General features: G+C 39.5%; 1 protein-coding gene and 1 pseudogene across 1 annotated transcript in view; both read left to right on the top strand.

The window, feature by feature from the left end:
- The window catches only part of LOC100947067, a 34852-nt pseudogene extending 22569 nt beyond the window's left edge, over positions 1 to 12283 (top strand).
- CBLB (Cbl proto-oncogene B) overlaps positions 11607 to 13322 on the top strand; it is a 195456-nt gene continuing 193740 nt past the window's right edge. Inside the window, exons 1-2 of the mRNA XM_003798193.2 lie at positions 11607 to 11892; positions 13016 to 13197. Coding sequence (XP_003798241.1) covers positions 13030 to 13197 — 168 coding nt within the window. The 5' untranslated portion in view covers positions 11607 to 11892; positions 13016 to 13029. The remainder of the gene's footprint in view (positions 11893 to 13015; positions 13198 to 13322) is intronic.

Genomic DNA, 13322 nt, shown 5'->3' with positions numbered 1-13322 from the left:
AACTAAGAAAATGACATGAAGGCTATGTTAACCAGTTTGATGAAAATATTTCAAATTGTATATAAAAACACCACACTATACCCCATGATTGCATTAATACACACAACTATCATTTAATAAAAAAAAATTAATAACTTTAAGTGACGAAGATGGGTACAAAAATTAACTGTGTAATATTTTGGACGAAATATACTTGAGCTTAAACAAGTAAATGAGCCAATAAAGCACATTGGTGGTACACAAGTCTGCCTTAATAAACTTGGTAAAATGAATAGTCCAAACTCGCTTCTGTAATGAGCGTATGTCTGCGAGAGTATTCATATCTCATCATCGTATTTTAAGAGAGAAAATTGGAATGTTCCCAAAGAAGAAACACCAAAAGGTAAAGAGATAGAAAGGAACTTGAAGACTAGTTTAGGAACCTAAAGTAATTTGTCCTCTAGAAGATACAGTGAACTGTAAGTTGTCATATAAATAATTTATCCTAAAGGATAGGCGGTACCATGAGCCACATGTTGTTAATGTATATTATGTATAATATATTATATATCATACATTATGTATATTGTATGACATATGATATATAATATTTTAAAGAAGTGCAAAAAAAGTACACACATCTCAAGAAAGAAAAAAACTATTAAAATTGTAACATGCAACCTATGCCAAGAATGAGAGATGAATACAAGTCACATTTGACTTCTGTAATTCTGAGAGGTAGTCAAAGTATACACATAATACATATAATGTATAATACATGGATACCATCTCTTATAATTTTTTTTTGGCACCCCTGGCACACTATGAAGAGTTTCCTACAAAAGGAAGATTGAATTTTCCCTTACAGATGTAAGAGGCAGAACGGAGGTCACTGACGTAACCCCAAGTAGTGCATAGGTTTTGGCTTTTCGTGAGAAGCAGCTTTCTTCTTTTAACAAGCAGTATCCAAATGAGAACAGAATATTCTCTCAATATGTTTAAGCAAATGCTGTTCTATCATAAACCGGGGTTGTATTTGGAATTGAATGTGTGGATTTTACACCATCCTAAGATATTTCACCATATATGAAAGTGATGATTATTAAACCAGATATTATTAAATACTGAGATGTAGAAGAAGGCAGTGAATCTCTATGAAAAAGACCTCTCCATGATGTGGCAGGGTCTCAAACCTGGGGGTATAAAAATAAAATCATTATAATCGATTCTTGTTCCCCTATTTACTTCCTTATTTTTATCTAAGATGTGAAAATATACACATACACATATATAAATATATTATTTTTTACTTCCTTGTAAAACCATATTTAATTAGAACCAAAGTTATAATACTTTTTTTTTAAAAAAGTATGTCTAATGTCCATCCTTTAATTTCTTTTTACTACTAGAGCTATCGCATTATTTCAGACCCTAAAATGCTCAAATATAAACCACAGCTTCCTAATGAGGGCCCTTGTTACTAGTTTCTCCATTTTTATATTTTCCTAGCTGTTCTACTATACTAACAAAGTGTCCCTGAAATACTGATCTTATTTGACATCTCTCTTCTTTGGTAATCTTTAAAGTTCCCCTTGACTACAGAATTGGTACAAATTCTCAATTGACAAAATTCAAAACATCTCATCACTTGTTATTATCTATGGAATGTTGTCATTTTCCATGTGAACTTTCTGGGATAGGGGCTGATACCTTTCACTCCCCAGAACATACAGACTTGATTATTTGTGTCTTTTTCATGCCCAACCATTTACCCTCATCTCTGACCTTAGATTTCCTTCACTCGGTAGTCTGGAAGGTCTACCTCACTGTCTGTCGTGCTAATGTTAAATGCCCATTTTGTTTTTATTTTTGTAGAAGACACTGCAATGATGTATTTCTGGTATATATGTGTTGAAGAGACTATATGCATGAGAGAAGCTCCAGATACCTAATATAGCTGTGTTCCCTTTTTACTAATGATATGGCTTAATTTTGCATATATAATCACAATTCCAAGATATTTATTTTCTACAACATCAGACCCTGAAAAACCATGTGCCCTTCTCTCTCATTATTCATAGGTAGAAGGAAGTTCTTGCATTAGGTCCTTTGAGGCTGAAGAAGCACAGGACAAGCTACCCACAAAGGAATTTAGGGAAAAAAATCTTGCTTGGAAGCTGGATAAGCCAAAGTAGTGTCTCCGTTTGTTTTTAGCTCTGCCAAGGAAAGCTCATTTCATGCAAGAATTACCTTACGCCTGACCCAGAGTAAAACACTCTGGTTATTCTTCATATACATTGAAGTAACAGTAGAATTGTTCCATGCTTTAAAAACCAAATAAGGAAGAACATGAGAAAAAGACAAGAGACTTATATAGTACTGAACAGTTTTGCTTTGCTTTTATTCTCTTCAGCAGACTTATTTGTAACTGAAAAAAAAAAAAAGGCTGTCAAGACATTTAGCAACTGGGAAGAATTGAAGTTGTTGTTTTCCTTAAGTATTTTTATAAACCTTTTTTTCTAATGTTCCTTTAGGAAACTGACTAACTTTAGCAGATGGTGTTAAGTCTCGTTTTCTCTCTCCCTCCTGTTGACATTCAACACAAACACTCTCCTCATTTATCCTTTTATGTACATTAAAAAAAAATCATTGTTAACAATTTTGATTGCCTTCTCAGTGATCTTCCTGTGACCTGTGCGCATGAGAGGAAAATTGAAAATAGGTCATTTAGAGCACAGATGTAGGGAACGGAGAAGAGTGGGAGATCAATTGTGTCATCACCCTAGTCCTTTACCAAAGACTGCCTTTTATTTTCAAATTCCTTTTTACTTATATGCAGATGCAACTGACCTACTGAGAAAGACGTTGTCCTAGGTAAGTACTGCTCACATGAGTACTTCTTTTCATGCTATAGATAATAGAACTGCACGTATCTCTGGACCTCACCCTGCCCCTTGTCTTGCCTTTGCCTGCTGGTCATAAAATTATGTACAGTGTGTGTATGTGATTTTTTTCTTTTTCTTTGGCAACAACATTTCACTCTGTCACCTGGGCTAAAGTACAGTGGCAACATCATAGCTCACTGCAACCTCAAACTCCTCCACTCAAGTAATTCTCCTGTCTCAGTCTCTGGAGTAACTGAGACTAAAGGCATGTGCCACCACACCAGGCTAATATATTCTACTTTTTGTGGAGATGGGGTGTTGCTCTACCTCAGACTGGTCTTAAATTCCTGGCCTGGAGCAATCTTCCTGCCTTGGCCTCCCAAAGTGCTAGGATTACAGGTGTGAGCTATGGCATGCAGCCATGACATTCTATTTTAAAAGTATATCTATTTCTTCCTCAGTAGCAAAGATTAAATAGCAACATGAAGCCTTCTTTTTTAAATTTTTAATTATTCTGAGTACATTGCAACTGTATATCTGTATATGGCATGGGTAGTTTTCATACAGGCCTTTTCCTTTTAATATTGGAAAAAAACATTTTCTCCTAGCTGATAGACAAAATAAAAACGAAAACAAGACATGACAGGAAAACCAAAAAGACATGAGTGGACTAAATGACTTCCTGTTAGAGAGGTGTTTGTCTGGGTGGGGGTGCACATAATCAAAATCATCGATTGGCCCCATGCCTGACACTGGCATGGGACATCACTCAATGAAGACTTCCTGCTATCCTTGAGCACAGACTTAACTATTTGGGGAAAGATGTCATGTTAAGCTCATACACCTATCATTGTGAGAAACTTTTTCATAATTTTTCAACAGTCACATGGAGGATAGGGGATGGGGAGAGAGACAGAAGAGCAGCTTGCCTGAAAAAATAAAAATGTAACATCATCTGGGTACAATGTACACAGTGTGGGTGAGCTCTGACATTAAAGAGCACACAGAGGTGAGTCACAGAAACTTGCAGTTGGTTAAGTAAAGCAGGCATGGTCAGATGGGCTTGTCAGATTTGTGTCTCTAAACATAGAAAAGGTACAGTAAAAATACGGTGTTAAGATTTTATGGGAATGGGCAGTGCCTGTGGCTCAGTGAGTACGGCACTGGCCCCATATACTGAGGGTGGAGGGTTTGAACATGGCCCTGGCCAAATTGCAATAAAAACTCGCTGGGCGTTGCAGTAGGTGTCTGTAGTCGCAGCTGCTCCGGAGGCTGAGGCAAGAGAATCACCTAAGTCCAAGAGCTGGAACTTGCACTGAGCTGTGATGCCACAGCACTCTACCAAGGGTGACAGAGTGAGACTCTGTTTCTAAAAAACAAACAAACAAACAAACAAACAAAAAAAAAGATTTTATGGGAAAACCCTTGTTTATAATGTTTGTCATTGACTGCCATATATGTGGTACAAGACTGTATATATATGTATCACCCCTTTCTTCATAATTCACAGAGGTCCCCTCTTTTCCATCATCTTAGAATAAGATGCCCTTTAATCTTTTTCTTCCTAAACTTTCTCTTAACAAATACACTCATGCTTAAATTGCTCTCATTCTGAGAATTTTTCCTCTCCCATCCCTACTCAGCCTGCATTTATGTTCTAGGTACTGTCTAAATTCTCTTCTACATGCTTATCCAAAATTCTTAAAGGACTAATCTCTATATCATCAATTTCCACTTGTTCCACTCTTTTTAACCCATTTTTCAGTTGACATCGTTCTCACTAAGGTCACAAATGAGTGCCCAGTTATTAACTCACCGAGATAGTTTGTAATCTCTTTATAAATGGGACCCCTCTTGTGCATTTGCAACTGTTGCTTGCTCTGTGGAGATACCGAAGCTAGAAACTTCCTTGGTTTGGTTTCCTGTCCACCACATGCACCTGGTTTCCTTTGAAAGGCTCCATTTTCCTCTCTCTTCTAGTGATCCCCCTTTCTTTTGCTTTTCTCTGAACATTGGTCCTCCAGATTCAACTCTCAAGTCAGTGTTCTTAGGAAAGAGAGAACTTTATGGTTTGGTAACTCTCGGGTATTACTCCATTGCTAATGATGCCAAACCTATGATTATTCATGTCCAATTATCTTAGTGTGTGTGTACTTCTGATGTTTCCATGATGCCTTAAGTTTTCTATTTTCATAATTGAATTCATTCTCCCCTTCTCTAAGATAGATTGTCCTCGGATATTCTCTATCCAGTTGTTGCGACTTTTACCCAGCAATGAAAGCTAGCGTATCAGCCGTTACTGCTTTCATCTGCACGTCTTGAATTCCTGTAATTATCATTGACTACTAAAACTGACTAATCTGTGGTTCTCAGTGTTAGTAGGTACCTGGATCACCTGGAGAGCTTAAAAATATCTCAGGTCAATTAAAGCAGGATCTCTGGGAGGAGGCCTTGTTATTCTAAATGCAGAAAAGATTAGAAACAAATTCTCTCAGTATTTCTCAAATATGTGACTTTTTTCCCCACCTCTACCACCACCCCTCATCTCAGGTCCTCATCATCACTTAATACAGGGTGTCCATAATGTTCTTGTGCAATTTACTATGTTAAACTGCACATGAATTTTAGGTCCACCCTGTGCACATCTCCTAACTGGCCACTCTGTGTTCAATGTCATCCCTCTCCAGTCCAATACCAACTTGGCCATCAGCGCGAACATGCTCAAATGTAATGTTACAATGCCATCTCTCTTGCCTCTTCTGTTTCTATATACTTCCCCTGCCTGACCCCCGCCCTCCCTCCCCAACTGGGCTTAAGGTCCTTCAAAGTCTTCCCATGAAAAGGATCCAACTCAAGTTCTTCAACTGGGCACGTGAAGCCCTGTTTTAACTTACTTATCACTTGCCTCCTTTTGTGTCTTGTTTGCCATTCTCTGTTTCCCACAAAATGGAAACTTTTATTATCTGTTCATATATAGATGTTTTATGTCTTTTATGCCTTTTCTCCTGAGCTCTGCTTTGACTAGAAGCACCCTCTTCTGAATAACTGTTAATCCTATTTGTCTTATATGTCTTGGATTAGTAACCACTTTCTCCAAGCTGGGTTGGGTGCCTTTCCTCTGGTTCTCATAATGACCTTTGGCCACGGAAATCATCCCTTTACCACTTGAGTTTACAGTGATCGCTTCACATTCCTGCTCTCTCTGTGGGAACAGTGAATTGTGCATAATCATCTTTGTATTTTCTGGTGCCCCATATAATACTCAGTATATATTGGATGCTCAAAAAAGGCTTATTAAGTGAGTGAATAAGAAGTTAGATCACAGCTGATTAAAATAGAAATGGATGCCTAATAAATTTTGTCTCTTAATCAAGAGATTTGAAATAGAAGAGGATCATATTTGTACATTGAGATGGAAATTCGGGAACAGTAGAGAAGACCTTCTGAGATTTAGGAGATTTTAAATCTCTATCGGCATAGTTACAGTTACTTTTGTAGGTAGTTTTCTTCTTCTAATTTATACATTCATTTTTGATCTTTGAGGTTTCAGTATTCTTGAGTAGAAAGATAAATATATAACTGGTCTCTGTTAACATCATCCTGATTAACAGTTAGTTTCGCGCATAATTACAAAATTTTCATACTAAAAATTAATCTCTGATGAATATGGGCTTATTCTATATATCTTTTAGGGTCCAAAAAACCTGGATAAATTTGTCAGTTTCCAGACCTGGCAATTGACAGAGTGATATAACCTCTGCCAAGATCCCCTTTAGCTATAAATTTTTTGAATTTGTATTTTCTTTAACAAAATAAAGATTAAATTTGCATCACTTTAGGATAAATTGAAGTGAATGGGGACTACAAAAATTATCTTGATGAATTATTTCAAATTTTATATTTTTTGCACCAGATCTTGATGCAAAAGAAACCTATCCATATTTTCCTGAAACAAGCCTTTTAGGGAAACATGGAAAATGCACCATGAAACACGGAAAGTGTGATGGGATGTGAAGGAAGATATAAGCCGGACAAAGGAACAGGTTTACTCCAAGTTTTCAAGGAGCTAGAAACTAGTTTGGTGTCAAAGCTCTTTACTGCAAAGAACAACTACCAAATAAATCATTGTCTGGAAAAGAACAGATCTTGGAAAAAACTGTCTAGCGAAGAAAACTGCAAAGAACTGATTTTGATGCTTTAATTTAGTTTTTCAGAAATGTAATTGTATGAAATGAGCTTTGGGTGGAAATCTATTAGAGAAGTTTCTTGTTTTACTTTGCCCATTCTAGACTCTGTCCTACTGATTGTTCAGTATTACTGAGCGTATATGCTCTAATGAGAATTGCATATAATTTACCACACATACTTACATACAGATTCTGTGTCCATAAAGGATAAATGTGTCTAGTAACAGCAGATGCTAGTTTCATCTAAAGAGCAGGAACTATAACTTTCAATAGCCACGGGTAAGGGAATGGTGCTAAGATTACCGTGTGTGTGCGTGTACATGCACATTTAGATTCTGGGTTTTGAATGAATATTTTAAATACTATCTCAGACCACTTGCAATGGGATTGCTAGCTTTCACTTCAAGAAGTGAATTATTAATCATGTCTTAGAATATGATAATTGTGGTAGAATCATCAGTTTTTTCCTACATCCTTTTACCCTTTTCTGTTTAGAAAGTAACCAGAACCTTTAGTTGGTTATACTGTTGGTTCTAATAAAAAGCATATTGCCTTCCAGATTTTGTAGCTAAATTTGGCTATGGGACTAAGTTCTAGTCTTGAGCTATTTAAGAGAAATATTTGTGGGAGTTTTCTGAAGACGGCTTAAAGGAAACTCACTTCGGGGAAGTGCCAGGTTGCCCTTCTGCCTTTTCTTTCAGCTTTTTGCCTGAAAATCAGTGGTAAGGGAACGAGAGGTGACCTTGAGGGTGGGAAGCAAGGTGCTTGGATTGTACAGCTGAAGCACAGGAACACGAATGCTAGACAAGATTGTGGAGACACCATATTTACCTGGTATTCTGATGTTCAGATTTTTCTATGTGTGAGAGAAAAGAGGGTTCTATCTTATTCAAGTCATTTATTATTTTTGTTATTGCTCTTGTTTAGGAAGAATTCCAGTGGAGCTCACATGAGGACTTGGAGTCTGTATCTGATGAGCCCAGGGATCAGCATCCTCACTGTCTATTGTTAAGGATCTATGGAGATCTCTCTCTTAACAAGAAATGGCTTGATAAGCTCAAAATGGCTACTTAATGTCGCCCTTCTTTCTTTCCCATCTGTCCATTTGTGTCCATGTTCTCTCCGGGAAATCAGCACTTTAGGTTCCGATATTCTGTTTTTGTGTTAGGATAGGTGTTGTGAGTCCATGTGTTAGAAAGAGTAAAATCTTGTTTGGAATTGTGAATTGAGTGAATTCTTTATTAAGCAGAAACAGGGAAAGTGCTATGTTTCTCATGTAATATCACGGAACAGTCCATTCATTCAACAAATATCTGTGAGCTGTTGGGGTCAAGTAAGCTATGAGAAGGCTTTGTTATTTAGTTAACTCGTGTCCACTATCACAGGGTTAACTTGTGAATTTGAAGAAACTAAAGAAGAATAAAAGTTGAATCAAATGACAGGTCTAAATATTTTTCCCCAAATAATTGTCTCTAAAAATATAAAAATCCTGTATTTAAAGACAGGAATATAATCTGCATTTTCCCAGATAGTGCCAGACTGATGGTACATATATTAATGTCAAATATTAAGGCTGTAATTATAAGGGTCCATAGATGCTTCTATAAAATTTTCCAGTAGGGTATCAGGTATGTGTATGGCTAGCTTGCTAGTTTGTTCTTATTAGTCACCAACTGGCAGTTCCTATGCTTGCAAAACACTTTAGGTAGGAGTCCCACCATTCTCTGTCATGCCAGGGGCTTCCAGAGCACTACTCTCCCATAAGGAGGCCATATGAATATTCTCTCTCTGTTACAAATCCCGACATTGCTGACTGATGCTGCATTCACTTTAAACTGCAATGTGCTGGAGGTTGACTTGTTCTATAGAAATGAAGAGACTATCTCTCTATCCAACTCTGTCAGCTTGAGGCACTAATATCTACATCCTGAGTATCACAACATCTGTTATGAAAATACATTTTTATGCTCTTATTTATAGCCCTGCAGCAGACATCTAATACTGTGCTCTTTCCTTGGTTCTCCATTGGAGGCACCTGGGGAATGAAGTGGTATCCCAGGTCTTCATTCTCCCATGTACATTAACTCATTCTAATAATTGCCAGGGAGGGAGCCTGCCCTATCAGTTTATCAGACATAACCAAACCGTGAATGTTGGTTTGAGCTCAACTGGGATCTTTGCTCCACCAGAACTTGACATGGCCTTTAGATCACTTTGACAAGATAGCTAATTAAGAACAAAGCTACAATTTCTTGATAAAATATGTATGTATGTATGTAAGTGTATTCAACAATTATACACACACACACAGTGGTACCCTTTTATCCACAGGGGATATGTTACAAACCCCCAGGGGATGCCAGAAACAACAGATAATACCAAACCCTATATATGATACTATGTTTCTCCTATACATAAACAACTATGACAAAGTTTAATTTATAGTTAAAAGTCAAAGTTAACTTAATATCAGGCACAGTAAGAGATTAACAAAGGTAATATAATGAATGAATTATAATAATATACTGTAATAAAAGCTATGTGAATGTTGTCTCTCTTTCTTTCAAAATATCTTATTGTACTTACTGTACTTACTTTTGACCAAAGGTAACTGGAACCAAGGAAAGCAAGACTCTTGATAAGTGGAGACTACAGTATCTCACATATGTAGGCATATAGGTATAAACATAAACCACAAAACTTGTAACTTGTACTAACGGGTTCATACTACAGGCAGAACCTTTTCCTATTAAGTCTTCTCTTTCAGTTGCAAAGTAATATAAAAGGGATGGCACACGCTATAACATGCATTTTACTTATTCTGTATTTATGCAAATATGAATGAGTAAGACATTCAGTTATAATGTTTCCTTAAGCCACTGTTTCCCTACATGCTGGAAAAATTTCTGTACATAATTTAGATTCTTTTGGGATTTATTTCAAAGGTGACCCAGTTAGTTTTCTCTTTTGCAGTTACTTCCTAGTAAATGTAGCTACTATGTCTAAGAATAAAAGAAATGCGGATGGTTAGAGGAGATATGGAGAGACCCGTAGATAAAGACAAGGTGAAAATTATTGGCATAGGAATAATGACAAGTAAACAAAATTACTTTCTGTATCATGTTTTACCACCTGACTGGTAGCAATGAGCACAATTTGTCTGTTTTTATCAAATGAAAATTGAAATTTAGGGCTGCAAAGCATGTTTATAAAAACTCAGGAGCCTTCACCATAATAAGCACAGTAATAAAACGCTTATTTTCTAGAAAGTGGTTGGAAAACCATAGAAAACAGGGTAACTGGTTAGAGAAATATTAGAAACATACATTTGTAAGACAATGCAAAATATCATGATATCCGAGAAGTCCAAGTTTGAAGTGTATTCAACAATATCAACTGTAGTGGAAAGAAAATTTCAAAGCATGAAAATCCAGAGCCAATTCGTAGTAGCACCAGTGGTAGGATTGAAGTAAACAAAGAAATGGAAGGCATTTGTTTAATCTATGATCTTGTTGAAAGAAGGGTACCAGCCCAGCAGCTTTTTCCTTTTAAGACTGTCCAAATGCCCTTTTAAGGGTAGAAGGAATGGAGCCACAGAAAGAGATTAAAAATGCTGGTAGAGAATGGCAGAATACAATAAGGTTGTTTTTAGAATGTGGAGAAATCTTTGTAGAGTAAAGGTGACTCAGGCCAAATACAAAAGCTATTTCCTTCTCAATCATTTGTGCAGAAACTTGTGCTAAATAAAAAGGTGCAAAGCATATATTAGCAATTCCCATTATCTGGTACTTTTATTGCCCTGGCATGCTTAGTAGACTATTTAGCCAGAATTGCCAACGATTTGCTTTTAGTCTGCCTGATGTTTTATCTGCAATTCCTCTAAAACTAATAGCAAAAGAGTAACGTTCAGAAATCTAGGAAGTTTCAGTCGGCAATCAGGTGTTAGCCTTACTCTACTTTGTGAGGTTCATACTTCAGCCTTGAAGCCTGGTGGCTGTTGCTCTTTTTGATAGCCAGCAAGAAGCAATGTCCTAGACCTGTTTGGCTGCTGTCCTGGGTAGGAGAGTTTGGTAGCCCTAGGGAGATGAATTTCTTCAGCTTTGGATCCGCCCAGAGTAGAGAAGCAACACCCTCCAGCACTTCACTGTTGCTATGAAACAAAAGACTAGGAAGGTGAGTGAAGCAGGAAGTCCCGCCTTTCAGCCCCAGTCAGCTTGGGCTCCCGCTCCCAGCGCTCACGCCCACCTGCCTCCCCTTATTGGTTAGTTCTCTGGTGCCTTGCATCCTTCCTCTATTTCCTTTCCCTTTTCCATTGTCGTTCCCAGTCAAGTTCAGGTCCCTCATTTTCTTCTGAGTTCCCTTCCATTCCGACACGCCACGAGCGGGCCTTCCTTTGGGGCCATTGTGTACTGTGGAGGACGTGGACAGGGTGTTAGCGCGAGGAGGACGGGCGCCTCCCGCCCATTGGCTCCGCCCGCTGTCGGGCAGGGTGCCGGGGCGCGGGATTGGCCTAGCTGAGCTAGGGCCCGCCCCGCGCCCCGCCCCGTGCCTGGGTCTCTGTGTATGTTACCGGGGTGGGGTGTCCAGCGAGCGCTGCTGCGGCGTCCCGCGGCCTCCGCGAGAGTCGGGCGGGAGGGGAGAGCGGGTGTGGATTTGTCTTGACGGTAATTGTTGCGTCTCCACGTCTCGGAGGCCTGCGCTGTGGGTCGCTCCTCCTTCGGGAGCGTGCAACCACGGCGATTACACACTCCCTTCCCGGGCTACCCACGCACCCTGGGTTGCGTGCGTGTGGAGTCGGACCCGCGCTCACGCGTGTCTCCGGACAGCTACGGCGCCCAGAGGCAAGGAGGGAAGGGGGCGCCGGGGAGGCTCGGGACTTCTTACCAGCTCCGGGGCCCGGGGCTAGACAGGCGCGGGCCAAGGAGGGCGAGGGGAGAGCCCCGGCTTGCAGCTGCTGTTGCTGCCGCCGTCCAGTTTGAAGTGGGGTATTTAAAGACCGGAACGGGGCAGGCCAAGGGGAGGCGGAGGAAGGAGTTCAGGGAGACCGGCTGGTGGAATTGCAGACGGCTGGGAGGTGCGTCCATCGGGGCCGATAGCCAGCGCCCGAGGCGGACAGGGCTGCCGGGCGCTGGAGAAGCGACGGGATACTTTGTCCTCTCTCTGTCCAGCTTCCTCCCCAGAGGAGAGTGGCAGGGCAGGGGCCTGAGCAGGCAAGGGGAACAGAGGTCCTGAAACAAAGCTTTGGGTGAGACTAGAGGCTAGGAGTGAAAGAAGTGAACTCTTTTTTCCTTTCTGGGGTGCTCTTGTCAGTTTCTCACCCTGTCTTCTAAAATGGGCTGTTTGTTTGTTGTCTGATATGGCTCTTGGGAATAACTACTCGCCGCGTTGGTTTAGAGAACCCTGTATTTGTGTCTTCGTTCTTGGTGGTTTTAGTGGGGAAAATCCAAGTCCCACGCCTTTGTCGACAACAGACCTGTCCCTTATGCTTGTGTGGAATGATCTTTACGTTTACATAACTTGGAGAAATCTAACAGAGTGAAATGAGATTTTTGAGTGTGGCTCTCAAAATGTATTGTAGGGGCTTCAGTTCCAGTAGTTTGAATTGGGATTTAGGCGGAAGGGGGAAACATTTTACGTGTTCTTATCTAGTTGGAGGAAACCCATTGAAGTTTTTTTGTTGTTGTTGTGAGTTGGTTATTAGTTCAGACTTAGCTACTTGAAGCATAAATGATGCATCTGTAACTCTGAGTATTCTAAAATCAAATCTAGGGTCATAGCTCCTTAAACTACTGTGTATAAAGACTGAAAGTGTAAATTCACAAGCATATTGAAAAGTTGAATCTGGGACTCTTGGTTTTGTTCTCATTGATGGAGGAGAATGTAGTGGTTGCATGTTAACTTGGTCAGTGTTATGGTGAGTAAATATTTTCATAACTAACTTTTTTTTTAATCTGCCTTTCAAAGAACTAAGATTCCAGATGGCAAACTCTATGAATGGCAGAAACCCTGGTGGTCGAGGAGGAAATCCCCGAAAAGGTCGTATTTTGGGTATTATTGACGCTATTCAGGATGCAGTTGGACCCCCGAAGCAAGCTGCAGCGGATCGCAGGACTGTGGAGAAAACATGGAAACTTATGGACAAAGTGGTAAGTCCTGTCTCACTGCATGTAGGGAGCTTTGTTCACCATGGGTCTGTTTTCTCCAGATGTATTTATAATGTTAATTAATAATTGTTATGGCAGCAGTCTTTTAATTTGTTTTGATCACTTTT

Source organism: Otolemur garnettii, unplaced genomic scaffold, assembly GCF_000181295.1.
Source record: "Otolemur garnettii isolate 467f Iridium unplaced genomic scaffold, OtoGar3 scaffold00131, whole genome shotgun sequence".
Taxonomy (NCBI): domain Eukaryota; kingdom Metazoa; phylum Chordata; class Mammalia; order Primates; family Galagidae; genus Otolemur; species Otolemur garnettii.
The sequence above is the reverse complement of the archived record's forward strand: the minus strand, read 5'-3'. Positions and strand labels throughout refer to the sequence as shown.